The following is a 25,884-nucleotide window of genomic DNA, read 5'->3' on the forward strand; positions in this document are numbered from 1 at the left end:
CACACATGTGCGCGTGCGTGCGCACGCGCACACGCACACACTGGAATATTACTCAGTCATAAAAAAGGATGGAATATTGCCATTTACAGCAACATAGTTGGACCCAGAGATTATCATACTAAGCGAAGGAAGTCAGAGAAAAACAAAAATTATGTGATATCACTTATATGTGGAATCTAAAAAGCAATACATATGAAATTCTTTACAGAAAAGAAACAGACTCACAAATATAGAGAACAGACTTGTGGTTACCAAAGGGGGAAGAGGTAGGGAGGGTAAAGGATAAATTAGGAATGTGGGATTAACAGATACACACCAATATAAATACATAAAATAGATAAGCAATAAAGATTTTCTGTATAGCACAGAAAACTATATCTTGTAATAACCTATAATGGAAAAGAATCTGAAAAAAAAATGTGTAACTGAATCACTTTGCTGTACACCTGAAACTAACACAATATTGTAAATCAACTGTACTTCAAGTAAAAAGCAAAACAGGACTTCCCTGGTGGCACAGTGGTTAAGAATCTGCCTGCCAGTGCTGGGGACACAGGTTCGGTCCCTGGTCCTGGAAGATCCCACTTGCCACAGAGCACCTAAGCCCGTGAGCCACAACTACTGAAGCCCGCGCACCTAGAGCCTGTGCTCCACAGCAAGAGAAGCCACAGCAATGAGAAACACTCGCACATCAGCGAAGGGTAGCCCCCGCTCGCCGCAACTAGAGAAAGCCCGCGTGCAGCAACGAAGACCCGATGCAGCCAAAAATTTAAATAAATAAATTTAAAAAATTTTTTAATGAATTAAAAAATTGTAAAAAAAAAAAAACAACTGACCGTATGTAAACTCTGATCAATGTGACTATAGAACAGTATTAAGTTAAAATTTAAGGGATTACACACACACACACACACACACACACACACACACACACACACATCCTTATTACAGTTGGAAAAATACTTTTATTAATATCATAAGTAATTTTAATCTAAAATGGAGAGTAATCTTTTTGTAAAATTGCTTATATATATTATTTTTAAACTGACATAACGTTTTAAAGTCTCTAACACTTTATCTAGCTTTATTCTGAAAAGGTCCCCTTCACTTTCTTTCTCTCTGTCCCAGTAATGACATTTGACCCAACAAGGAGCCCAGCCCCTCTCCTCCTTCCACCCGAGGAAGGCCTGCACATCAGAGTCTATATTCCTTCCATTTTATTTTAGCCACTCCCTTAGCTGTGGCCTAGGTTTCAGTCTGATTGGAAATGGCCAAAGCCACCAGGCCAAAGAAGGGTGTCTGGGTATTGGTTTTGGCCACTGGCAAAACCACTCCTGTCTCTCTGAAGTCCTCTTCCACAGTTGCTGGGAGCTTAACCTCAAGCAAGGATTCCTGTCAAGGGGGAACATAATGTACTTCCTCATCAAAATGAAGGAAATAGGATAGGGAGATAGTGTGTGTGGTGGGGAAGCAGACAGTGGTACCAACAGCTTTTCACCACTTGGCTGTCAAGAGCTCAGGATAAGAATTATCTTCTAGGACAAATGGCTCTCAAAGTGCTACACTTAAAGGGATGAACTTGTTTGTTGGGTAGCTGATCTGTTCCTATGAGGTACCAGCCTCTAGACTGATCCTATTTTCCATGGAAATAGGATGAAAGCCACAAATGCAATCCATATATGTAATTTTAAATTTTCTAATAGCCGCAGTGAAAGTAAAATGGAACAGGTGAAATTAACCTTAATAATACATATTTAACTCATCTCCAAAATATTATTTCAAAATATAATCAATATGGAAAATAGCAATCAGCTATTTTATGTTCTTTTTTTTTCATATTCAATCTTCCAAATCCAGTGTGTATTTTACACTTATAGCTCCTTGCCACATTTCTGGTGCTTGTCAGCCATTCTGGAGAGCAAAGCTCTAGACCTTTTTGAAACCAGCACAGAGTATGGTGGTATCCCGGTGAGTGTGTATTCCATTTTTCAGCCCCTTAGCTCAGAGATCTTTGTTGAGATCTCTGTTCCCCGACAGCTGAAATGCCTATAAGTTTGTGTTGAGGAAGCACCTTGGTATCTCTATTTTGCTGTACCAGTTTGGACACCCAAGTAAACCTGGGTGCCAGCCACACAAGTTTCTGGAATGGCAACAATTCTTCTCTCTCTCTCTCTTTTTTACTTTTTTTCCTATTTTTTGCTGTGCGGCACGTAGGATCTTAGTTCCCCGACCAGGGATTGAACCCGTGCCTCCTGCAGTGGAAGTGAGGTGTCTTAACCACTGGATTGCCAGGGAAGTCCCTCTTCTCTCTTCTTTAGCTCAGTGATTTCACAGTCATGTTTTCTTTTTTCTCTGATTTTTAAAATATTTCCTTTGATTAAATATTTTTAATATTTCCACAAGTCAGAAATTGTTGACTGAGACCATTTGGACTGGATCTGAACTCAGCAGTTCTCTTTTTGCTCAGAATGGGCTTATCCAGTATATGAACCCAAATTCAGGAGCACTTTCTTAAATTCCTAGTCTTTGTCCTGGGATCCTTTGGATTTTTGCTGACAGCAGAACAATATTATTTATTCATGGTGCACAGGCATCATTGCAACCCTGTCTTCCAGAGAGCTATGGCTTCCCATATATTTATTAATTTCACTTGCTTTGGTTAAAAGAAGTTATTGTAATTTATTTTCCGCAGATGGAAACACTGAGACCCAGGGACTGTCCATAACCACTTCTGTCACCAGGGAATCAGAGCCGAGTTGCTGGAAGGCATATCTTCTGCCTGTTAAGACTTTCTGTCTAATCGGTCTTGGCTTCTGAGTAAAGCATAGTTTGTTACAAGGTGTGGGCTGCAGATAAACAGAGTGTTTGTTTTTTAAGCCTTTGATTTCTGTGTCCAGACCTGAGTTTGGAACAATAACAGAATTGTGTTTTGCTACAAATAAGAGAAAATGTAGTAATGCCTGCTTGAACAGAAAGGTTCCTCTTTATTTAGGAAGAGTCACCTTTCCCAGAGATTTCTACTGACATTACATGGGCCAGATCTGTGTCAACATGGACTCATTCTCCGGATGGCAATCAGTGAATCTAATGCTGTTAGCCAGGCACACTGCTGCCCTGTACAAATAATAAATGAGGAAGAAAGGGAAAATGGGTTTTGGACAAGCAGCTAACATTGTCAGCCACAAGGACAAGTGTCTTTTTCATTAAGTAACTAAGTGACCTTCCCTCTGAAACATGGGCTTCCAAGGAACAGTTTGTTTCCTCTGTCCTCACACTGAGCTTCTGGTAGCTCTAAGCTAGATTTAAAGCAGGTGGATGTACAAGTGTTAATGTCTTAGTTTTGACCTAGTTTTATCTTAGTTTATATCATGGTTATATTAACATCAGGGGGTGCTGGGTGAAGGATATATGGGAACTGTCTGTACAATCTTTACAGCTTTTTTTATAAATCTAAAATTTTTTTAAAACATAAAGTTTACTGGGAAAAAAAGTAGGTGAGGTGTTTCCTATTTTCCTTTTTTGTTTAAGATGAGTACAAGTATAAATAATATAGAAATATATGGAGACTTTTTTTTTTTTAAAGCTACTAAATCTCACCACTGACATCCTCCTTTTCTGAACATCTGCTTCTTCCTCCTTCAAGGGTCCTAGTCTCTCCGGTCTCATACGGAATACCTGATACATTACTGTACGCTAAAGCACCCACAGGTTATACGGTAACCTTTCTGGGAATGGTAAGCAGATGTCATCTGGGAATAAGGCTTTGGTGAGCTTTCACAGCCAGTGGTTTTGAGTAGGATTTATTCTGATACCTCCAGCATCGCATTGGATGTCCTTCTCTACGTTGTTGGCCATGCTGAATTTATCTGGTTTAGGTAGGATGCCTTCTTTTCCCACAGACCACCTAGAGTTGCTGCCAGAAGCTTTGCTTATATAGGTGAAGTCTGAAAAGGATTAGAAACGTATCCTTTGGGCACTGACACCTGGGTGGGCCCTCAATTGGAAGCCCACACATGGCTAACATGAATTGATTGAATGCTTCTATGTACCAGAAACTCTAATAAGCCTTTTACCTATGTTGTTTCATTACCTCTTCAACTCATTTTACAGATGAATAAAATTGGAGTTCAGGGGCATTAAGTAACTTAGTAAGGAGTGAAGCCAGTGTTCAACCCAAGACCATCTGTAGGCAGAGGGGTGTTTCCCATGCTGTCGTTTTGTCCTTTTAATAAGCAATTCCGGGGCTTCCCTGGTGGCGCAGTGGTTGAGAGTCCGCCTGCCGATGCAGGGGACACGGGTTCGTGCCCCGATCCCGGAAGATCCCACATGCCGCGGAGCGGCTGGGCCCGCGAGCCATGGCCGCGGAGCCTGTGTGTCCGGAGCCTGTGCTCCGCAACGGGAGAGGCCACAGCAGTGAGAGGCCCGCGTACAGCAAAAAAAAAAAAAAAAAAAGCAATTCCAAGGTAATCAACATTTTACCCTGGTGAAGAATTTTGTAGAAAACATGCCCAGCCAAATTGTCTTCTGTTACCTGGTGACAGGAATAAATGAGGAAAAAGCAGACTGCTTTCTGGTGTTTGTAAGCTCATCTGCCTCCTTATTTGTCATTATTGTGGGATGGGAGACAGTCTAGTGAGGAGATTAAAGGATGGGGTTTCAGAGTTAATCTGTCAATGCTTCTGTCTTGGATCTTCCAGTTAATGACTATGGGACCTTGGGCAAGCTAACCTTGTGTAATCTCATCTGTAAAATACGAATAATTGTAATAGCTCTCTCTGCTGCTTTGAGAACTGACTGATATAATCATGCCATGTGTACCACTTAATAAGTGTTAGCTGATTGCTACTCTTATTATTGTTATCATCAATATATCCTCATCATCAGATGCCTTGGTGGGTAGAGATGAATAGACGTTTAATGGCCTCATCCATTGCTGGTCTTAATATCTTATACATACTCTATGCTGAATATATACTTTTAAAAATAAATCAACACTGAAGGCCCTTGGATTTATGCCAACAATTCCAAAGGCTCTAGAACAGAGTTACAGATTTCTTTCATTGAATTATGCATATGAAGGATTCCTTTTGCCAGACAAAGTAAATTTGTTTTCAGACCTCTCTGCACTTACAATATGAATTAGTCTCTGAAAAACAACCTCATTTTTGAAAAACATACTCTTTGTTCTGAATTTTATCACTAACAACATGAGGTTCTAGGCTTTGGAATGCACCCAGCTGTTATTTAAAGATGCATAGAAAAGAATAAAATATAATTTGACCTTCCATCTGTTTATTACCTTTACTTTTCTAGCAGTAAGACACAGAAGCAGCAGAAACCCGTACAATCACAATGTCATGTTTTGATTTTCGTCTTTTCTGCAATCTTACTGAAGTTACTTGGATCCTTTTTCCTCTTTTCCATCTCCTTTCCTCCCTTCAGCCAATTAAATAAGTGTAATTGGGTTCTAACTTTGTGTATATGAAGTGTTTTGTTTTAGTAATTTCAATTCATAGAACTTTATGCCCTAAAATCAATTTCCTGCTTTCATATCCTCTTCTTAATATTGTCAGTACTCAGGAAGTAATTATTTTAGTTCTCTGACTGACTGTTGGTATCGCCTTTTGAAGAGTTTTGTATCCCAGGCACCTAACTGTCCTTGTGTGGCATAGGCACTTAAACATAATTGCCTAACCTTCTCGAATCAAGGACTTGTGCTGCTTTGGAAAACAGAGCTCTTTCAACTCCTGCATCGCTTTAGGATGGTTTGATATGGGTAGTTATGGCTTTAAGTACAGTTTAGATTTTCTTGAAAAAATAGTTTTCATCTTCTGTTGTAATTAATGCTCAATTCATATTTTCCAATAGACACATGATTTAAAAAGCATAATATTTATATTTTTAGTTTTGACAATTTTTTAAATATGCAGCATACTAAGTGACATAAAATGCTTGGACTCTGTAGGACTGTGATCTAGCAGGAGCAGGGAGGCAAAAGAGTGCAAATCCATACCTGGACGTGTGAAACAACTGAAAGCTTTTGTTGGCAGGGAAGGTGCAGCAGTTTCATAGGCAGAATTTATTTGCCTTTTATTAACGCAAATGTCTGAGGACTAGGTCTGCCACCTCTTAATCCTTAAAGTTTGTCAGTCCTCTTAAGCAATGTCTGTAGGTGCTAATGTCCTTTCAGGAGGAGCTATAGGGATCAGTAGGATATAAAAAAGAAAACAAGAGGAAATGGAGCCAGTGGTAGGATGGGGTGACATCCTTGATGGCCCAGAAAGATCCTTCACCCACCATCGCACACTGGGTGACGTGGTGAGCCGTGCCCACCTTTGCTGCTATGCGGTGTTCTGATGATAACGATGTTAATCACAGCCAGGGAGGGTCTTCTGCCTGGAAGGTGACCTTGAAGACCTTTTAGCTTTGACACCAACTTGCAGGACTAGTCACAGCCCCCTCAGCCTCATACTTTGCTGGTCTTTTTTCTTCCCCATTATAATAGTCATTATCCTTATTCCCCTGTCTAACCCCTCTTTTGACTCTTCTAAATTCTAAAAGTTTTTAAAAGTTCTGATGAAGTACTATTCAGGGGACAGTTGATGTACACATATTCTTTCCCCCTCCCCCTTCCTCACCGCCACCTTCTTACTTTCTTATCACACTGCTGGATTCAGTTACTTATTTCATGCTGTCTGTTGTGTTATGTCATCTGCCAGCAAACATTTCAAGGATGGATGAAGGTATGTGATCTTCCTCTCTCCAGCTAGATAAGTAGCCTGAAATGTCTTATATTCAGTGGAACTTACAGGGCTTAAGATGATAAGTTTTTATATTCATCCTTAGAACATATGTGTGAATGGAATAGAAGCCAATTCTCCTTCTTTCAGATAATCAGCTTTTAAAAATTCCTTTCTTTGCTAACTCATCCTAATAATTTATAAGAAAAAAAATGTAGCCACATCATCCACCAAAAGAATATATCTGAACTATGTCACTTTATTATTTTGGTAGACTCCATGACGTTCCCCTCATGCTTTCTGAAAAGTGAAGGCAGACTTCCCTGGTGGCGCAGTAGTTAGGAATTTGCCTGCCAATGTAGGGGACATGGGTTCGAGCCCTGGTCCGGGAAGATCCCACATGCCACGGAGCAACTAAGCCCGTGTGCCACAACTACTGAGCCTGCACTCTAGAGCCCGTGAGCCACAACTACTGAGCCTGCATGTCTCAACTGCTGAAGCGCCTAGAGCCTGTGCTCCACAACAAGAGAAGCCACCGCAATGAGAAGCCCGCGCACCGCAACAAAGAGTAGCCCCCGCTCGCCACAACTAGAGAAAGCCCGTGTGCAGCAACGAAGACCCAACGCAGCCAAAACTAAATACATAAATTATTTTTTAAAAAGTGAAGGCATACAGTGAATAGGAATCTGTTTTCTTTTACCAAATATCAACATGGGGAGTTTAGTGCTTCTAAAGCCCCCATTTCCCTAAGCAATAAGATTGTCTTGTATTTACATTGCTTCAGCTTTCTGGCTATTTCTGCTTTTCCTCTTGTTTTATGTCTCACTTAATACTAAGCCAAGCCAAGCCCCTAGAGAATTCCACCAATAAAAAGAGAATGCTTGGAAAGTCCCAGAAATTATAAATTAGATGAGTGAGAAGTTGTCAGTTTTCAGTTACAGCTGTGATAAAAGCATGACTAGAACAGTAGATACTGAGTTGAACATTGTCTCTCCTTACTTCCTCCTGCTTAGAGATTAATCTTCTCCAGGAGCAATTCAGTCAACTATTCCTCTATTGCTAGACATCAATTTTGGTTCCAAATTTGTGTAGCTGCAAACAATGGTGATGTGCCCATCTTAAAAAATATATATATTCTCAAGGAGCAAAGAATGAAAATTTTTAAATTATATATGTCACAACATTTACTCTAATATATAGGTCCTGTATAGCACTGGGATCTAAGAAATGAAGAATTGGAATGACCTCAAGATTTAGAGACACCAGTCACTGTTCTCCTTGATTTTTCTTTCCTTCTCTTTAATTTTTTTCCCCTTAGCTCTTAGGGTATTTTTTCTGTGTTTAATAAAGAGCAACTTGCTTATGTAGCAAATGATTTTTGCATTTCATTTGGAGAGTGTCATGTTAAAATGTAGAAAGAATCAGTGCATCTCTCTCTCTGGAATATAAACTATATGCCCTTTAGCCATTTTTATTTCTTGAGACTCTACATATGTAACTTATGGCTAAACAAAAGAAATCTTTGGCTTTCTTAAACTAATTCTTAAAACTTCCTGTGTCTTAACTCACTCCTTTATTTCTCGCTTTTCTTTGACTTCTGAGATTTAATTATTTTCCAGTGGGATACTTGCCAAACTTGAACTGGACATCTGGTTAAGATTTCATATGTTTCTCAAGTGAGAGATGACAGAACTGCTCGTGGGAGCTGGGCAAAGTGTTCTTAAAAGAAGGGCAGAAAAGACAGAAGAAATGGGTTCTGTGCAAGAACATAAGTGACCAAAAGCTAAAGTCAATCTTTAGGAATCTGAGAAGAAGAACACTTAAAACACTATATGTCAGATACCATTTCAAATCTCTTATGTAAATTATCCCATTTCTTCTTCACAGCAAAACTATGCAAAAATTTTGAGGCTTAAATTTAATAAGTTGCCCTAATCATTCAGCTCATAAAGGTGGTAGAACTGGGAGCAAAACCGAGCTTTTCTGACTCTAGAACCTTTGCTTTTCATTACATGATACTGTTTTCTAAAAGTTATTTAGCATTAAGAGAGTTTTCAGAAAAATCCCAACTTAACTGCTTACTTCTTGTATGAAACAATGTCTCTTTTAGAAGACTTTGGTATTGATGAGCTTGAAAGGATGAGCAGTCGAAGGTGTCATATTCCAATCAGCATGCTAGGATAGATAGCTGGGATCCTGCATGACACTTACTAGGTACTTGGTTGAATAAATGAATGATGTCACGTGTGATTGATTGATGCTATAATATGGCTGTCTACCTGCACTCTTAGCTTTTGTAGCTACCATTATCTTTGTTATACCTAGGGCTACACTCACAAACGAAGCAAATGTATGAAACTCTGTTCATGTTATTAAACTTTTAATGAGAGGGTAAAAAATAAAGAATCCTTTTAAAAGCCAAATAACTCATTGAAAACAATGCAAGTAACACATGCAATTGTCACTTCTCTCTTCTGAGAGAGAATTTGACTCCATCTGTGCCAGACACACAGCTGGAGGATGAACACATGGAGACCTTCATGTGGCTGCTCCCGAGGCCCTAACACCCAAATAAGTCCTTGAAAATTGAAGTGGGGCATTAAATGTAGTGTCTCACAAAATTGAATTCCCATAAGTCACATGGCAGTATATTATCAGCAAATGATGGTCACAGTAAAGACAACAACATTGGTTGTAAAATAACAAAAGTACAATTTTTTAAATTGAATGTTCTTGTTTATTTATTTTTCATGTATATTCATTCATTCATTCATTTATTTGTTTGTTTATTTATTTATTTATTTATTTATGGCCATGTTGGGTCTTCGTTGCTGCGTGCGGGCTTTCTCTAGCTGCGGTGAGCGGGGGCTACTCTTCATTGCAGTGCGCGGGCTTCTCTTGTTGTGGAGCATGGGCTCTAGACGTGCGGGCTTCAGTAGTTGTGGCACACAGGCTCAGTAGTTGTGGCTCACGGGCTCTAGAGCGCAGGCTTTAGTAGTTGTGGCATGCGGGCTCAGTAGTTGTGGCTTGCAGGCTCTAGAGTGCAGGCTCAGTAGTTGTGGTGCAGGAGCTTAGTTGCTCCGCAGTTTGTGGAATCTTCCCGGGCCAGGGTTCGAACCTGTGTCCCCTGCACTGGCAGGTGGATTCTTAACCACTGCACCACCAGGGAAGCCCCAAAAGTGCAATTTATTGACTTCTTACAATCTGCTTGACATTACGCTTTACATGGATAGTCTACTATCTCATCCAGTCCTGGTTTTCCCTGATTTGGTCATGTTTAAGGTCATGTACACTACTGGAAAGAGAATGTGATGATTAAAGCCTATTTAAACTTAGTCCCTGTATCTTATCTTAGATGGTATGTTTACCCTTTAAGATAGAGGTGGTACCGTGCTGGGGAGGTGGGGAATGGGGGTGAATTAATCTCTGACTCAGTAGTCAAAGCCTGAGGAGGTTAACTTAGTAGTCAAATTTCCACTTCAATTAAAAATATTTTTAAAGTACTTTTATCTGTTATGGAATTCGTTTAGATTCACAATGCTTTTCTGAATTTATTTATACCAAAGCCAATGTTTTGTGTAATTCACTGTACAAAGACAAAACAATAGGTGTTAATAAGGGTATATACAGTACCGTGTATTTTCAGGTTATAATTTAAGATACTGTTGCCAAAGTCACCTTGAGGATTTAAAAAATCACCCTAAACTCAGAACAGGTTGCCAGAAATAAATAACTTATCTATAAAATTGTATTATAGCTTTTTTTTTTTTTTTTTTTTTTTGTGGTACGCGGGCCTCTCACTGTTGTGGCCTCTCCCGTTGTGGGGCACAGGCTCCGGACGCGCAGGCTCAGCGGCCATGGCTCACGGGCCCAGCCACTCCGAGGCATGTGGGATTCTCCCGGACTGGGGCACGAACCCGCGTCCCCTGCATCGGCAGGCGGACTCTCAACCACTGAGCCACCAGGGAAGCCCTGTATTATAGCATTTTAAAAAATTTATTTATATTTTATTTATTTATTTATTTTGGCTGCATTGGGTCTTCGTTGCTGCACGGGCTTCTCATTGCAGTGGCTTCTCTTGTTGCAGAGCACGGGCTCTAGGGGGCACCGCCTTCAGTAGTTGTGACTCACAGGCTCTAGAGCTCAGGCTCAGTAGTTGTGGTGCACGGGCTTAGTTCCTCTGCGGCATGTGGGATCTTCCTGGACCAGGGATCGAACCCATGTCCCCTACATTGGCAGGTGGATTCTTAACCACTGCACCACCAGGGAAGTCCCATATTATAGTATTACTGAATGTAGTGATGTACTAAATTTATGTAAAAATTTGACTATTGAAAGAGCTAGTATTTGTGGATATCATATCAAAGTGTAATTGGCTTATCTTTTGGTTCAAGATGCATTTAGCATCTCCTGAATGCAAGAATGTATTATTTACTGAGAACATGCAGAATTTTCACTGAATTAGATGTGTTTGTCTTTGTGGCCAACATCATTCATTTAGCTGAAGTGAATAGTTTATCACCATTTAAAGATTGTGAAACACCTATATGAATCATTAAGTTAAATTTTGCCAGGGTGTACTCCCTTGATAGGGACCCACATTACTGAGACTCTGATATCCATGTAACCAGAAGAGTTATTCATTAGCAAATGTGGATGATATATACAGTCGCAACCCTAGATTGCATTTGCTGGTGTTGACCTAGAAGGGATGTGATTCTGTTTGTAAAATACCCAAGGAGGCTGTTGAACCAGTAAACATTATTGATAAAAGGGTTAATGTGATCCTTAGTACATTGTATTAGATTATTTTCCTAGTGGTTTATAGAATTTTTGAATTTCACAGTCCAAAAAAATTTTTTTGCCAAGAATGAATACTTAGAAAAAAGAACTTCTGTTTTTACCATAATTTCATAAAACACTGGGCAAGAAAAGTACCTGGCATACAGTCATCCTGACTCAATAAACGTTAGTTGAATAAATGGGCGGGTGAATGAACAACAAAGAAGTTGTGATGATATAATTTTAGAATAAATGAAAGCCTTTAAATGGAATATACTTATTTTTAGGAAAAACTAAATGCATTGTCCTTAATGTTGCAATTTCCCCATGGCCCAGCACACTCTTCATGACATACCATGAGCCCACAGATTGACTGGTTGCTACATAACTAGCGGCTAGATAGTTCAGAGTTAGCTGTATTCTGGATGTGCTCCGTATCCCTTTGTCTACCCACCATGGACAATTCACTTCTAGCCATTTACAGAGCACCTACCCTGACCCAAACATGTAGTAGTCTAGGGTTTGAGGATGCCACAATGCTTAAGACACAGCCCGGGCTCTCAAGCAGAGTGACTTAGTTGGGGAAAGAGATGTGCTCCCCCAAGCAAATAAACCCATATCACACTACAGTGTGGTAAGTGTCACAAAAAGACTGCTGATCGCTAGGTGTATGGGTGACAGAAAGAAAATAAAAATGTACTCTGTGACGAACATGGAAGTTGAGTGTTGGATAAGGTAACATTTTACTAGAACTTTAGAGTCTTTTCCAATCTCTTGTGGCCTGTGTTTCTAAGTAAGCATGTTGCTTTTGGATCAGAAGCCAAAGTTGTGTGGCCTTGGGGAAGTTACTGAAGTAACTTCAGTCTCAATTCTTGCACTGTAAATCACTTACAGAGTGAGCGTGAGGATGGTATTGTATAATATTTGTAAAGTTAGTACAGTGGCATATAGTAAGTGAGCTACTAGCGTAATTATAACAGACTTCAGCAGAGTAGGTTAGAGATGGCAATCAGTAGATACTCAGGCTTTTATTAAACCCTGGTGGGCTGAGATGACAGCCCACCCACCACAGAAGTCAACATAAAACTCAACATTTGACCACCTGAGATATGTCACAGAGTAATGGAAGAATCTTTGGACTTGGTGTCAGCATGGTGCTAATGCTGCCTCTGCCACTAGGTAACTGGGCATATTTCCTCACTTTCTTCAAGTGAAGGTGAAAAAAGTAAGAGAGAAAGAGAACGCTGAGCCATCCTTTCTACCTAAGGGTCTTTGTTGTTAAGCTATGTTGAACATGTATATTCTAACTTTTTGGATTTGATTGTTGATTTGGGTTTTTCTTCCATGTTCCCAAATAAGCTTCATATATGTGTGTATTTTTTAGATAATGTCAATTTTTAATGAATCTTGTTTCACCCCCAGGCTGAAAATAATCTCTCCTTTGAATTTCCTTAGCACTTTATATATAATTTCCTTAAGATTGTTGAAATTTCCATCTTGTACTTTTGTTATATGTGAGCATGTTTTATTGCCTTTGCTAGACTATAAGCTTTTTTTTAATGAAGCGGTTTTATTTTATTTTTATTGTTATTATTATTATTATTATTATTATTATTATTATTATTATTATTATTGGCTGCGATGCGGCCTGCAGGATCTTAGTTCCCCGACCAGGGATCAAACCCACGCCCCTTGTAGTGGAAGTACACAGTCTTAACCACTGGACTGCCAGGGAAGTCCCAGACTATAAGCTTATTGAGGGTAAGATTTTGTTATATAATTTCTCTTAGTATTTCTAGCTCTTAGAGCAGATGATTGGCCTCTAGGTATTCACAGTATAAATGAATAACAATGAGTCAGTATTTAAGTACTGAACAAAAGGTGGAGAATATTCCTCTCCATCAAATTTGGTATTTGCCAGCCTTGTTTTTGCTCAACATAGATACATAGATAGATAATTCTGTTTTTTTTAAAGGCATGAAAACTTTCTATATTTTTCAGTTTTTAAATGTGGACGTGCAAAACTTTTTTGATTAGAAATGTAAGGTATTTTACAAATTGGAAATAGATTTAAAGGTGCTAATAAATTCTTCCATCCCAATTTTCATTTCATCTTCCTCATTTCAGCCCTAAATAAATAACATGGATAAGGCATCCATGCATGGACATATATTTATGAAGGTTTGTCAATTCATTCAGAGCCCACTATTCTTCATGTTTATGTGAGGTACTGTTTTTAAAATTGTTCCTTTAAAAGACATTATAGTTTCTTAGACATGAGACCAAAACTAACAAAAAAGTAACATGACAAGCAACAAAGTAAAAAACAAACTGAACATCATCAGAATGAAAATCTTTTCTATTTTAATGTTTATTTATTTATTTATTTGGCTGTGCCAGATCTTAGTTGCGGCATGCGGGATCTTCGTTGTGCCATGCAGGATCTTTAGGTTGGGGCATGCAGGCTCTTAGTTGTGGCATGTGGGATCCAGTTCCCTAACCAGGGATTGAACCCAGGCCCCCCGCATTGGGAACGTGGAGTCTTAACCACTGGACCAGCAGGGAAGTCACCACTGGACCACCAGGGAAGTCCCCCCAAATTTTTGTATTTTAGAGGATACCATCAAGAAAATGAAAAGACAGCTTACAGAATGTGATAAAATATTTGTGAATAATATACCTGATAAAGGGCTTATATCTAGAATACATAAAGAACAATTACAGCTTAATAATAAAAAGACAACCCATGAAGAAAATGAGGAGACAAGCCTCAGACTTGAAAATATTTGCAAAAGGCATATCTGAAAAACACCGTTAGCCCAAAATATACAAAGAACTCTTAAAAATCAACAATAATAAAACAACCTGGTTTTAAAAACGGACCAAGGACCTGAGCAGACACCTTCTGACAGAAAATATACAGATGGCAAATAAACATATGAAAAAGTGCTCAACATCCTATGTGATTAGGGAATTCCAAACTGAAACAACAAGATACCATTACACACCTATTAGAATGGCCAAAATCCAAAACACTGACAATGCCAAATGCAGGCAAGGTTGTGGAGCAACAGGAACTCTCATTCATTGCTGGTGGGAATAGAAAATGGTACAGTCACTTTGCAAGGGATTTTGGCAGTATGGTAAGCATACTCTTACCATATGATCCAGCAATCATGTTCCTTGGTATCTACCCAAAGGAGTTGAAAACTTATGTCCACACAAAAACCTGCACATGGATGTTTATAGCAGCTTTATTCATGATTGTCATAACTTAGAAGCAACCAATGTGTCCTTCAGTAGGTGAATGGATAAACTGTTATACATCCAGACAATGGAATATTATTCAGTACAAAAAGAACTATCCAGCCATGTAAAGACTTAGGGGAACCTTAAATGCATATCACTAAGAGAAAGAAGCCAATATTAAAAGCCTACAACTATATGACCTTCTGGAAAAGACAAAGCTACGGAGACAGTAAAGAGATCAGTGGTTGCCATGTGTTGGGGGGAAGGAGAGATGAATAGGTAGAACACAGAGGATTTTTTGAACAGCAAAAATAGTCTGTATAATACTATATACCATAACGTCTCACAGAAAAAACCTGAGTGACCTTTTTTGGCCAACCCAATATAATGGTAGATACATTGAACAAAATCTGTGGAATGTTCAACATCAAGGTGAACCCTAATGTAAACTATGGACTTTGGATAATAATGATGTATCAGTGTACATTCATCAGTTGTAACATCTGTTCCTTTCTTGATAATTGATGGTAGAGCCAAGTTGTGTGTCGGGGGGCAGAGAGTACATGAGAACTCTGCACTTTCTGCTCAGTTTTGCCGTGAACCTAAAACTGCTTTAAAAAATAAATCTCTTTTTTTTTAAAGACAATCCAATTAAAAAATAGACAAAGGATTTGGATAGACAGTTCTCCAAAGAACATAGGCACATAGACAATAAGCACATAAAAACATGTTCAACGTTATTAGCCATCATGGAAATGCAAGTCAAAATCACAATAAGATACCACTACACAGCCATTAGGACAAGTGTAATAAAAGAGATAGAGAATAACAAGGGTTGCTAAGGATGTGGAACAATTAGGACCCCCTCCTCTGTTGGTGGGAATGTAAAATGGGGCATCCTCTTTGGAGAAGAATCTGGCATTCAGTATAGGGTTACCATATGATCCTGCCATTCTACTCCTAGTTGAAAACCTAAGAGAAATGAATACATATGTCCACACAAAAATTTGTATATGAATGTTAATAACATGATTCATTATAACCAGGAAGTGAAAACAACTCAAGTGTCCATCAGCTGATGCATGGATAAACAAAATATAGTGTGTCCATACAATGGAATATCATTTGGCAGTAAAAAGTAGTGAAATACCGATACATGGCATTACATGGATAAACCTTGTAAACGTTATGCCAAGTGAAAGAAGCAAGTCACAATGGACCATGTCTTATATGACTCTATTTATATGAAATGCCCAACACAGACAAATCTACAGAGACAGAAAGTTGATTAGTGCTTACCTAGGGGTTGCCTAGGGGTTATGGGCAGATTGGAAGTGATAGCTAAGGAGTGTTGGGTTTCTTTTGGGGGTGATGGAAATGTTTTAAAATTGATTGTGATGATGGGATGCACAACTCTGTGAATATATTATAGACTAGAATATATAGACAACTATGCACATTAAGCGGGTGAATTATACTATAATAGGACCACTCCTTTCTGAGACTGACCATATGCCCAGTGGTTAATAGCCAAATGATTATTTGGGCATTAACATTATGTAGCATCTTATATTGGCAATGTGGGTTTACAGTGTTAAGCTCTATTTTTTGTTTTTGTTTTTGTTTTTAATTTATTTTTTTTTGTCTGTGTCGGGTCTTAGTTGAGGAATGTGGAGTCTTCATTGAGGTGCATGGCCTTCTTTCTAGTTGTGGCCCACGGGCTCCAGGGCACGTGGGCTCTGTATCTGTGGTGCACGGACTTAGTTGCCCGCGGTATGTGGGATCTTAGTTCCCTGACCAGGGATCGAACCCGTGCCCCCTGCATTGGAAGGCAGGTTCTTTACCACTGGACCACCAGGGAAGTCCCTGTTAAGACTCTGTTGTTCCTAGTCTCCCAGTCCATTTATAAGATTTGTTGTTGTTGTTGTTGTTTGTTTCCTTTTTATTAGCATACATATACTTAACTTACAATGAAATCTACATATCTTAAATGTTTAGTTTGGTGCATTTTGACAATGTATATATTCATGTAAAAACAAGATATAGAACATTTTCATCACCCCAGAAAGTTTCCTCCTACTCCTTTCCAGTCAATCCTCTCCCCTTCCCCTTTCTGATTTCTATCATTATATGTGAATTTCCTCTATTCTTGAACCTCATGTAAATTAAGTCACTCAGTGTATGTGTTTTGTGTCTGGCTTTTCTCACTCAACTTAATGCTTTTGATATTAATCCACGTTGTTTTATGTGTCAGCAGCTCATTCCTTTTTATTGTCAAGTAGTGTTTCATTGTATCTACAATTTACTTATCCATTCTCCTGTTGATGGACAGGTTGTCCCCAGTTTTTGGCTATTATGAATAAGGCTGCAATGAACATTTTGGGTGATATATGTTTTCATTTGTTGTGGGTGGGTCCCTAAGAATTGTGGGGACATAGGGTAGATATGTATATAACTTTATAAGATCTGTCAGACTACTCTCCAGCCTGTTTTTACCATTTTATATTCCTGCCTGCAAAATGAGAGTTCCAGTTGCTCCATATCCTCACCAACATTTGATGCTGTCATTCTCTTTATTTTAGTGATTCTAGTGGGTGTGAAGTGGCATCTCATTGTGATTTTAATTTGCATTTCCATATTAACTAATGAGGTTGAGCTTCTCACGTGCTAATTAGATTTTTTCTTTTGTAAAGTCTATTCAGTTGTTTTGAATTTTGGGGGGTTGAGACTTCAGCATGACGCTGGCCAGTTTGCAGGGCTCCTGGTTACTTTCCAGAGACAAAATGACCTAGGAACATGGCTTTTGGAGCCTGGTGTCTTGCCTGTTTCACAACTCCGTGATTAGAACTCAAAATATAAAGTTGCGAATAGACCACAGTAGATCCCCGAAGTATAAATGGTAATGTAGAATTGGATGTAAGTTTAGCCTGGTAGCCATACATTAGCAGTGTTATGTAACATTATTTCAGTTCTTTATGAGAACCTAAAGAAGCGCAGGAATTGTTTTTCAGAGAGGCAGTTGAGAGTAGTAATTTGGAACTTGAACTCTGGAGTCAGATACTGTAGTTATATTTCTACCTCTGCCATTTACTGTGTCTTCTTTGGGTCTTACTCATATCTCTGGGCTTCAGTTTCTTCACCAAAAAATAAGGAAGAAAATAACAGTAACTATACCCCAGGCTGTTGTTAAAATTAAAGTAATTAATACAAATAAAGCATTTAAAATAATGCTGAATTCATAGAAAATGCTGTATGAAGGTTAGCTATTGTTATTATTGATTTTGAGTTGATGGCCTGGCATGATTAGGTGCTCAAAAGTGTAGATTTTCCTTGGGAAGTAACCAGCCTTTATCTGGATAGCCATTCATTCATTTAGCGTCAATCTTAAACAGCTACATGATGTTTGATTCCATTTCTATAAAATTCTCTAAATGGTAACATTGCAGAGGTGGAGAACATACTAGTGGTTGCCAGACATTAAGGATTTGGAGTGGGAGGCTATCAGGGGTTAGCATGAGGGAGTCCCTTTGTCATGATGGAACAGTCCTGTCCTTTGAGTGTGGTGGTGGTTACAGAGATCTATACATGTGATAAAATTGCCTAAAAATACACACACACACACACACACACACAAATGAGTGCACGTAAAAACTGGTGAAATCTGAATAAGGTCTATAGATTGTACTAATGTCAATGTTTTTTTCTGATATTGTACTTTAGTTATTTCTGTAAGATGAAATGATTGGGGGAATCTGGGTGAAGAGTACACGGGGACTCTCTACTATTTCTTGTTGCTGTTGATTTTTTCGGCAGCTTTGGTGAGATATAGTTCACATACCATATGATTCACTCATATTAAAGCATACCATTCATTGGTTTTTAGTATATTCACAGGTATATGCAATCATCACCACAGTCAATTTTAGACCATTTTTATCACCTCAAAAAGGAATCTCACACTTTAGTTAACATCCCCAACCCCCTAGCTCCCCTCCAGCCCCTGGCAACCACCCAGTCTACTCTGTGTCTATAGATTTCCTTGTTCTGGATATTTCATATGAATGGAATCATATACTATGTGGTCTCTATATTATTTTGCAACTCTCCATGAGTCTATCATTATCACAAGATAAAATGTTTAAAAATGAATGGCCGTGTTGCTCTGGGACAAGCACTGTGCTGGGCCCAGTGGACACATGACTAAATGAAGCCACGATCACTGCCCCAAAGAGCCTAGAGTTTAGTGGGAAAGGCAGAGAAGTTGAGGGACAATGAGAGCGTGTGTGACAAGTGCTCAGATGGAGGTAAAGTAGGAGCCAGGACAATACCAGGAGGAGTATAGCTTAGATTGGGGTGACATCAGGCAGAGATCCCCCAGAGGAATTGGTTAGCAAAGTTTTAAAATGCATGACACGTGGAAAGAATCTGGGACCATGTGTGGACTGCAGGCTCCTGGGACATCTGTAGAACCAGACCCTTTCTCAAGACTTTTGCTCCTGTTGGCTGGAGCCTCCTGGCTACAGTGCTTAGTGACCAGGCAGCCCTCATCTATTGTTTCTTCTCCCCAGTGTCCAACAAGCACCCATTTGTGGACAGCAATCTTCTCTACCAGTTCAGAATGAACTTCCGGCGGAGGCGAAGACTGATGGAGCTGCTCAATGAAAAATCCCCCTCCTCCCAGGAAACTCATGACAGCCCCTTCTGCCTGAGGAAGCAGAGCCATGACAATCGGAAATCTACCAGTTTTATGTCAGGTATGTCAGTTCCCTTGTTTGTTTGATCATATATATCTGTCTTTTGAGAAATAGCATAGTTGTAATTCACCTTTGTGAAATTCTCTTCTCCAGCAAATTTTTATTTATTTATAACCAAAATTTTATTTATTACTCCCCCCAGAAGAAACCATACACACATACAACCAGATTGTTCCTGCGCAGCCAACATACATGCTAAGAAGTCTGTTTTATAACACTATGTATTTGAATTAGAGAAGACTACTCAAGCTCTCACTCCTACCTTATTTACTTTTCATTTACAAACAATCCTTACATATCATTAATTATCCAGTTTTCTAAGTCACAGCATTGAGAAGCTATATATTTTAAGGATGAATAAAGTCTTCTTAGGGCATATACAACTAAAAGGCAACTGATTATCAATCCATCACACAGAACAAATTAAAACTATGAAAGGTAGACACAGGTGCTCAGAAAGCACAGCAGCCTGGGACATTATATGTTAGGTCAGACTGTCCCATATTGACAATTAACCTGGACAGAAATGATGACTGATGTTCACAAAGATAACCCCATTTAAACAAAAAATAAAATAATATAAAATAAAACCACTAACCCGGAAAAGGTTAACTTGATGTGTCATTCTGTGTAAGTGGGTGAGGTGCTTAACAGGATATCTTCAACTCCTCTGAAAACTTGACATTGACTTGAGAAACTGATTGGCCTAAGGTTGGAAGTTATGGGCTTCACCCGAAACCCAGAGCAAAACGAAAATGTGTCTTGGTTATGAATAGGAGCGGACCGTGAGAACACTTACGACTAGATGTATTGAGAACTTTCTGTGCCCTTGGCACAGATCCAAGCTTAGTTGCATACATTTTCTCGTTTAATTCTCACTATTACTCTTCGAGGAAAGACTTTTCTTATCTCCATTTTACAGGTGAAGAAACTGAGGCATGGAGAAGTTCAGTGGCTTACCCAAGGTCACACAGCTAGAAAGTGATGGACAGGGCTGGGTCTGGCACCGCTTCTGTCTCATCCCAGTGCTTATATTATACTGGCTCCTACCCAACCTTCTACATCCCAGGTTCCTCAGACACAGCTGGGATGGAGCAGAGAAGGAGCCAAGAGCCACTCCAGGAAAGTAAACACTAGCCAAGGGTCAGGAGCCTAGGCCTGTGCTTAGATGTGCACCAGTTGTGTGTCGCTCAGGCTGCAGTCTCCTGCAGATGCAGAGGAACCGTTCACGTCTTCGCTGGCACTAAGGTTTGCCTGTTTCTCAGTGGGCCCTGTAGACATAAACAAGTGATGAGGAGGAGGAGGATACAGTAACCATGGTCACCATAAAAGCCAGCACTGATTTTGTGCTTCCCATGTGCCAGCACTGAGCGGAGCACCCTCCACGGTTTCTTTCATTGGATCGTATGCCTTGCTCTCTTTTCCTCGTTGAGAGCCAGCCAAGTCCACAGTGGAGAGAACGAGAGCATATCACTGAAGCTGCTGCCTCACATACACCTTCAAAGCGTGAAGCTGTGCTCTGTGTTTTAATCTCCTTTTTCTGTGGCTCTGGGTGATTAAAGATTTAATCTTCAACCAGGAGGCACTTATCATCACTGTTAATTCATTAAGTGTCCCGCCAGCACTTAATTTACATCCTTTCAGGGATGCTTAGCGTGGACTCGGTAGTTCTTAAAATAATATTTTATGTAACCGAGTACTTTTCGATATATAATCCACTCCTTGCACCAGTCCCATGAGATGGCATTATTCCCACTTTACAGTTGGGGAAACTGTACGTTTAGAAAACCGAAGGGAACGGCCCCAGGCTGTGCTATTCGTCAGGGGCAGAGGTGCCACTCAAACCCTTGCTTTTCCGATGCCAAGGCCAGAGTGCTTTATTCCGGCACACGTGACCTGCCTCACTATACCTGGCAGCGGAAAGCCTGCGTGCATGCTCTGGAGAACCAAGACCATCACCGTTGGTGACTCTGTGTGTTCCCGGCCCACAGTCAGCCCCAGCAAGGAGGTCAAGATCGTATCTGCCATGCGGAGGAGCAGCATGAGCAGCTGCGGCGGCAGCGGCTACTTCAGTGGCAGCCCCCCACCCAGCAGCAGCCCCCCCGTGCTCTGCAACCCCAAGTCTGGTGAGTGGCTGACGAGTGGCCCCATTTCTGACCGTGACTGTGGGGGACTTGGGCCTGTGTGCAGGCGGGGCTCCCTGGGAAGCGGATTCTCAGGCAGAGGGAGACTAGCCTGGGAGCATCTTGCTACATTGTGCTCTTGGGGGACAGCACCCCTTGGATGGAAGGGAAGGACGTGGGTTTGGGCCGAGGGAGAACTGGGCTGCGATGCAGTCTCTGTGAAGCCTGCCGCTCGCCCCAGGTGGAGCTCTGGAGTTGGGATGGTCTTTTGAGAGTTGTCCCGACTTGGGGTGAGGTGGCCAGGTTTTTATACCCTCACCTTGATCAGCCATTGGATGTTGGCTGCCCCTGGGAGGAGGGCGTGACCTGGGGAAAGGCGGCTCTCTTTGGAGAGAGAGTTCCAAGGACAGTTGAGAACGCTGGCTGTCTGAGGGTTGTCTGCTGTTAGCAGTCCCAGCACTGGGAGGAAACACACAGTCCTGAAGGAAGGTTCGAGCAGCAAACAGCAGGGGAGGTAGCGCTGCCCCAGATTGCAACTGATGCAAAGAACTGTTGGGTCTCCGCACCCATGAGGAAGAAGCTTGGATCTCTGCAAACCTAGCCATCCCTGCGGTGGACTCTTGGTGCCTTGTGGTTTCAAACTCTACTCATCAACCTCCATGGCTTGTACATTCCAGAAAAAAAAACCTAGGCACAAAGATTGTTAATGAACTTGTACTTAGATCTAATCAGTTCTTCAAGCCCCACAGGAACCTGTAACCCATCGATACCACCACCTTCTCACTGTGCTTACCCACCTCCTTTCCAGGATTAGCTTGCGTGGTCCATCATGACAACCATGGCCTTGAAAACACCTTCCACTCCACTTGTTTAGTGCCCTGTCCACCCTCAGTTCAGTGCCTCACCTTCAGGGAAGGCACTTTTGTTCCTTTGTTCATGCTGTTTCCTTATTACCAGATGTTGGGGATACAAAGATGAGAGGTCATGACCCCATCCCTCAGTGAGCACATCCTCTCTTTGAGGAAAAACAAAATGCACCCATGAGAATAAGGACAAATAGATGTTGTTAAAGGGCTTTAAGAGAAAACAGTCATCTAATGCTGTTGTCTAGGTATTTTTCTTAACCTAACTTTTTTTTTCTTCTTTTTTTGCTGTCTTCTGGAGGGTTAGCTCTAAGAATAAAGTTGTAACCTGCAAGTGAATGAAGAAACTTGCTTCCACACTGTCTCTGGCTGGAAAATCTTCCAGCACCCATATATTACCAGGTTTTTCAATTAATAGAGCACTGCTGATAAGGTAGAATGAGAAGAACTATATTGTTAGAAATAGCATGTTTGAAGCCCTGGTAGAAATCTGATACCTCCAAGTTAGAATCAATTTCAGGAAAGGGTTAGTTGTGCTAAAGCCATTTTACATGTTTTTGATTGCTTACCAGAGTAGAAGATGAACAAAGTGTTAATTGCTTAAATTACATGTTCATCTTCCCTGAGGTAGGTTTGCATTGTTTCCTCTTTCTCCTTACCCCCTTGACTCAAAGGGAAAATATTACTGATATGCAGGCAGAAAAGAAAGTTCAGGTTGCCTTTTTTGGGTCTCTAAGGACCAAAGCTGTCAGGACTTCATTGTGGTTCATAAGTCCTACCTCTTACCTGTATTCTGACAAGCTTCTCTTTTACTCTAAGAGGGTTCCCAAGATGCAGGGAGCTCATCTGTGATTTTTTTTCTCTCAAGCAGGTAAGCAGGCTTCACAGTAAGGCATTTAAAATTAATCATTAGATATCCATCAGGATATATTTTTTAACACTGTATATAAATGCCCTAATTCAGATAAAGAAAGTGCTACAGAAAGTAACATACTCAGTATCATTGTGATGAGTAAATAAGTTCCCAAGGATATGAAAAGAGAAAGCTAGAAATAATTCCCTAGGTTTCAAAGTTTCTACATTTTTTAACATAAGAGAGAAAGTGTATTAAATGATCAGTATTGTTGCCAAATATTACAATATAGTGTGATTCAAAACCACAATGAGATATCACCTCATCCCTGTCAGAATGGCTATCATCAAAACGAACACATATAACAAATGCTGGAGAGGGTGTGGAGAAAAGGGAACCCTCTTGCACTGTTGGCGGGAATGTAAATTGGTGCAGCCACTATGGGAAACAGTATGGAGGTTCCTTAAAGAAGAATTAAAAGTAGAACTACCATATGATCCAGCAATTTCACTTCTGAGTATTTATCGAAAGGAAATGAAAACACTAATTTGAAAAGCTCTCAGTACCTCCATGTTTATTGCAGCATTATTTATAATAGCCAAGACATGGAAACAACCTAAGTGCCCATCAATGGATAAATGGATAAAGGAAATGTGGTACTTTTTTTGTATGTATATAAATATATACACATACACACACACACATACACGCACGCATACATATACACACATACGCAATGGAGTATTATTCAGCCATAAAAATGAAGGAAATCCTGCCATTTGCAACAAAATGAATGAACCTTGAGGGCATTGTGCTAAATGAAATAAGTCAGGCAAAGAACGACAAATGTCATATGATCTCACTTGTATGTGGAATCTAACAAAAAACTCAAATATACAGAGAACAAATTGGTGATTGGCAGAGGGGGGTTGGTCGGTGGGCGGGGGTTGGTGGTTGGGTGGACCAGATGGGTGAAAGGGGTCAAAAGGTACACATTTCCAGTTTATAGGTAAGTCCTGGGGAATGTAATGTACAGCAAGGTGACTATGGCTAATAATACTGGCTTGTATATTTGAAAGTTGCTAAGAGAGTAGATCTTAAAAGCTCTTATTTCAAGAAAAAGAAAAGTTTGTAGCTATGTGAGGTGATGATGTCAACTGGACTAGTTGATCATTTCATAATATATGCACCGTTATGTTGTAACCTGAAACTAATATAATGTTATATGTCAATTACATCTCAATAAAAATAGAGAAAAAGTATAATAAAAATAAATGGTTGATATTGTCAAATATCACAAGTACAGTGTGATTCCTACATCCACATTCATAAACCCCAGAGGGGATTGTGTGGGTAGGGGCCTGGAGGCAGTTGGGTGACAGGGAATAAAAAGGTCAGAATCCTCAACCATGGACCCCTTCTCTTACTTCCTGACCGTTTGCTGAGCGCTTCTGTTCTTGATATTCAACCTTCTCCCTCCTTGGAGGAAGCATAAATTCATGTTCTCTTTTATGAGCTTTCTGAAAGCAAAAGTTATAATCCCAGCCACGTGTCATCTCAACAAGAAGCACTTCGTGGCCTTTGACTGAGAAGGTGCTTATTAGGGCCCAGCTGCCTGGTGGATCCTCCAGGCCTCACCCCCAGGCTGCCTTTTATTTTCTGCTGCACACTTGTTCTAGGACTGGCATCTGACCTCTGAAGGCCACCAGCAAAGGGAATTGGAGGCTGGCACTTTGCCAGGTTAGGCTCCTAGCCCTGGTCCTTTCAGTTTCTTTGTGGACTCAAGTTCATGATGTCTCTATAACTGGGATAGGATGGTCCCTGTCCCCCAACCCAATGGCTGCTCTGGGTGGCCATGGCAGTCCCTTGTCCAGTTCTTAGCACAGGATGGAGGGGGAAGTTCATTTTTGATGGGTGTTTAGGCAGTCACAAGTCAGGAATTGACTGCAATCTTTGCCATCTTGGAAGACCACAGCAGTGATCTGATGGAGACAGTTGTCTTAGGAACACAACACACAGTGACGTTTTAAAGCTTCTGTGCCCTTTCTTCTGAGTACGGGCAGTGGCACCAAACGCTTGAATTTAAATTTTTTTTTTTTTGCGGTACGCGGGCCTCTCACTGTTGTGGCCTCTCCCGTTGCGGAGCACAGTCCCCCGGACGCGCAGGCTCAGCGGCCATGGCTCACGGGCCCAGCCACTCCACAGCATGTGGGATCTTCCCAGACGGGGGCACGAACCCGTGTCCCCTGAATCGGCAGGCGGACTCTCAACCACTGCACCACCAGGGAAGCCCGAGTTTAAATCTTAATTCTACTTCCCGTTGACTCTGAGGCCTTGGACGGAAGCTATTTAACTTTTCTCAGCTTCTGTTTCCTCCTGAATAGAATAGGGATAAGGATGAAATGAACCCATTAGTTCTTGTGATGATTAAATAATAGAAAATATTTAAAGCGCCTAACATAGCGCCTAGCACATGTTAATTATGCAGAAGAGTTCCCCAGTGTTATGATTCAAGGCAAA

General features: G+C 40.5%; 1 protein-coding gene across 2 annotated transcripts in view; it reads left to right on the plus strand.

Moving 5' to 3' along the window:
* Positions 1-25,884, plus strand: part of DEPTOR (DEP domain containing MTOR interacting protein) — a gene marked incomplete at its 5' end in the record, with an annotated part of 151,916 nt that overhangs the window by 81,038 nt on the left and 44,994 nt on the right. For both annotated transcript variants that reach the window (XM_079722703.1, XM_079722704.1), the window contains 2 exons: positions 19,340-19,525; positions 21,517-21,651. In XM_079722703.1, the coding sequence (XP_079578829.1) occupies positions 19,340-19,525; positions 21,517-21,651 (321 nt within the window). The remainder of the gene's footprint in view (positions 1-19,339; positions 19,526-21,516; positions 21,652-25,884) is intronic.

This window comes from Hyperoodon ampullatus (genome assembly GCF_949752795.1).
Source record: "Hyperoodon ampullatus genome assembly, chromosome: 17".
NCBI classification, from domain to species: Eukaryota; Metazoa; Chordata; class Mammalia; order Artiodactyla; family Ziphiidae; genus Hyperoodon; species Hyperoodon ampullatus.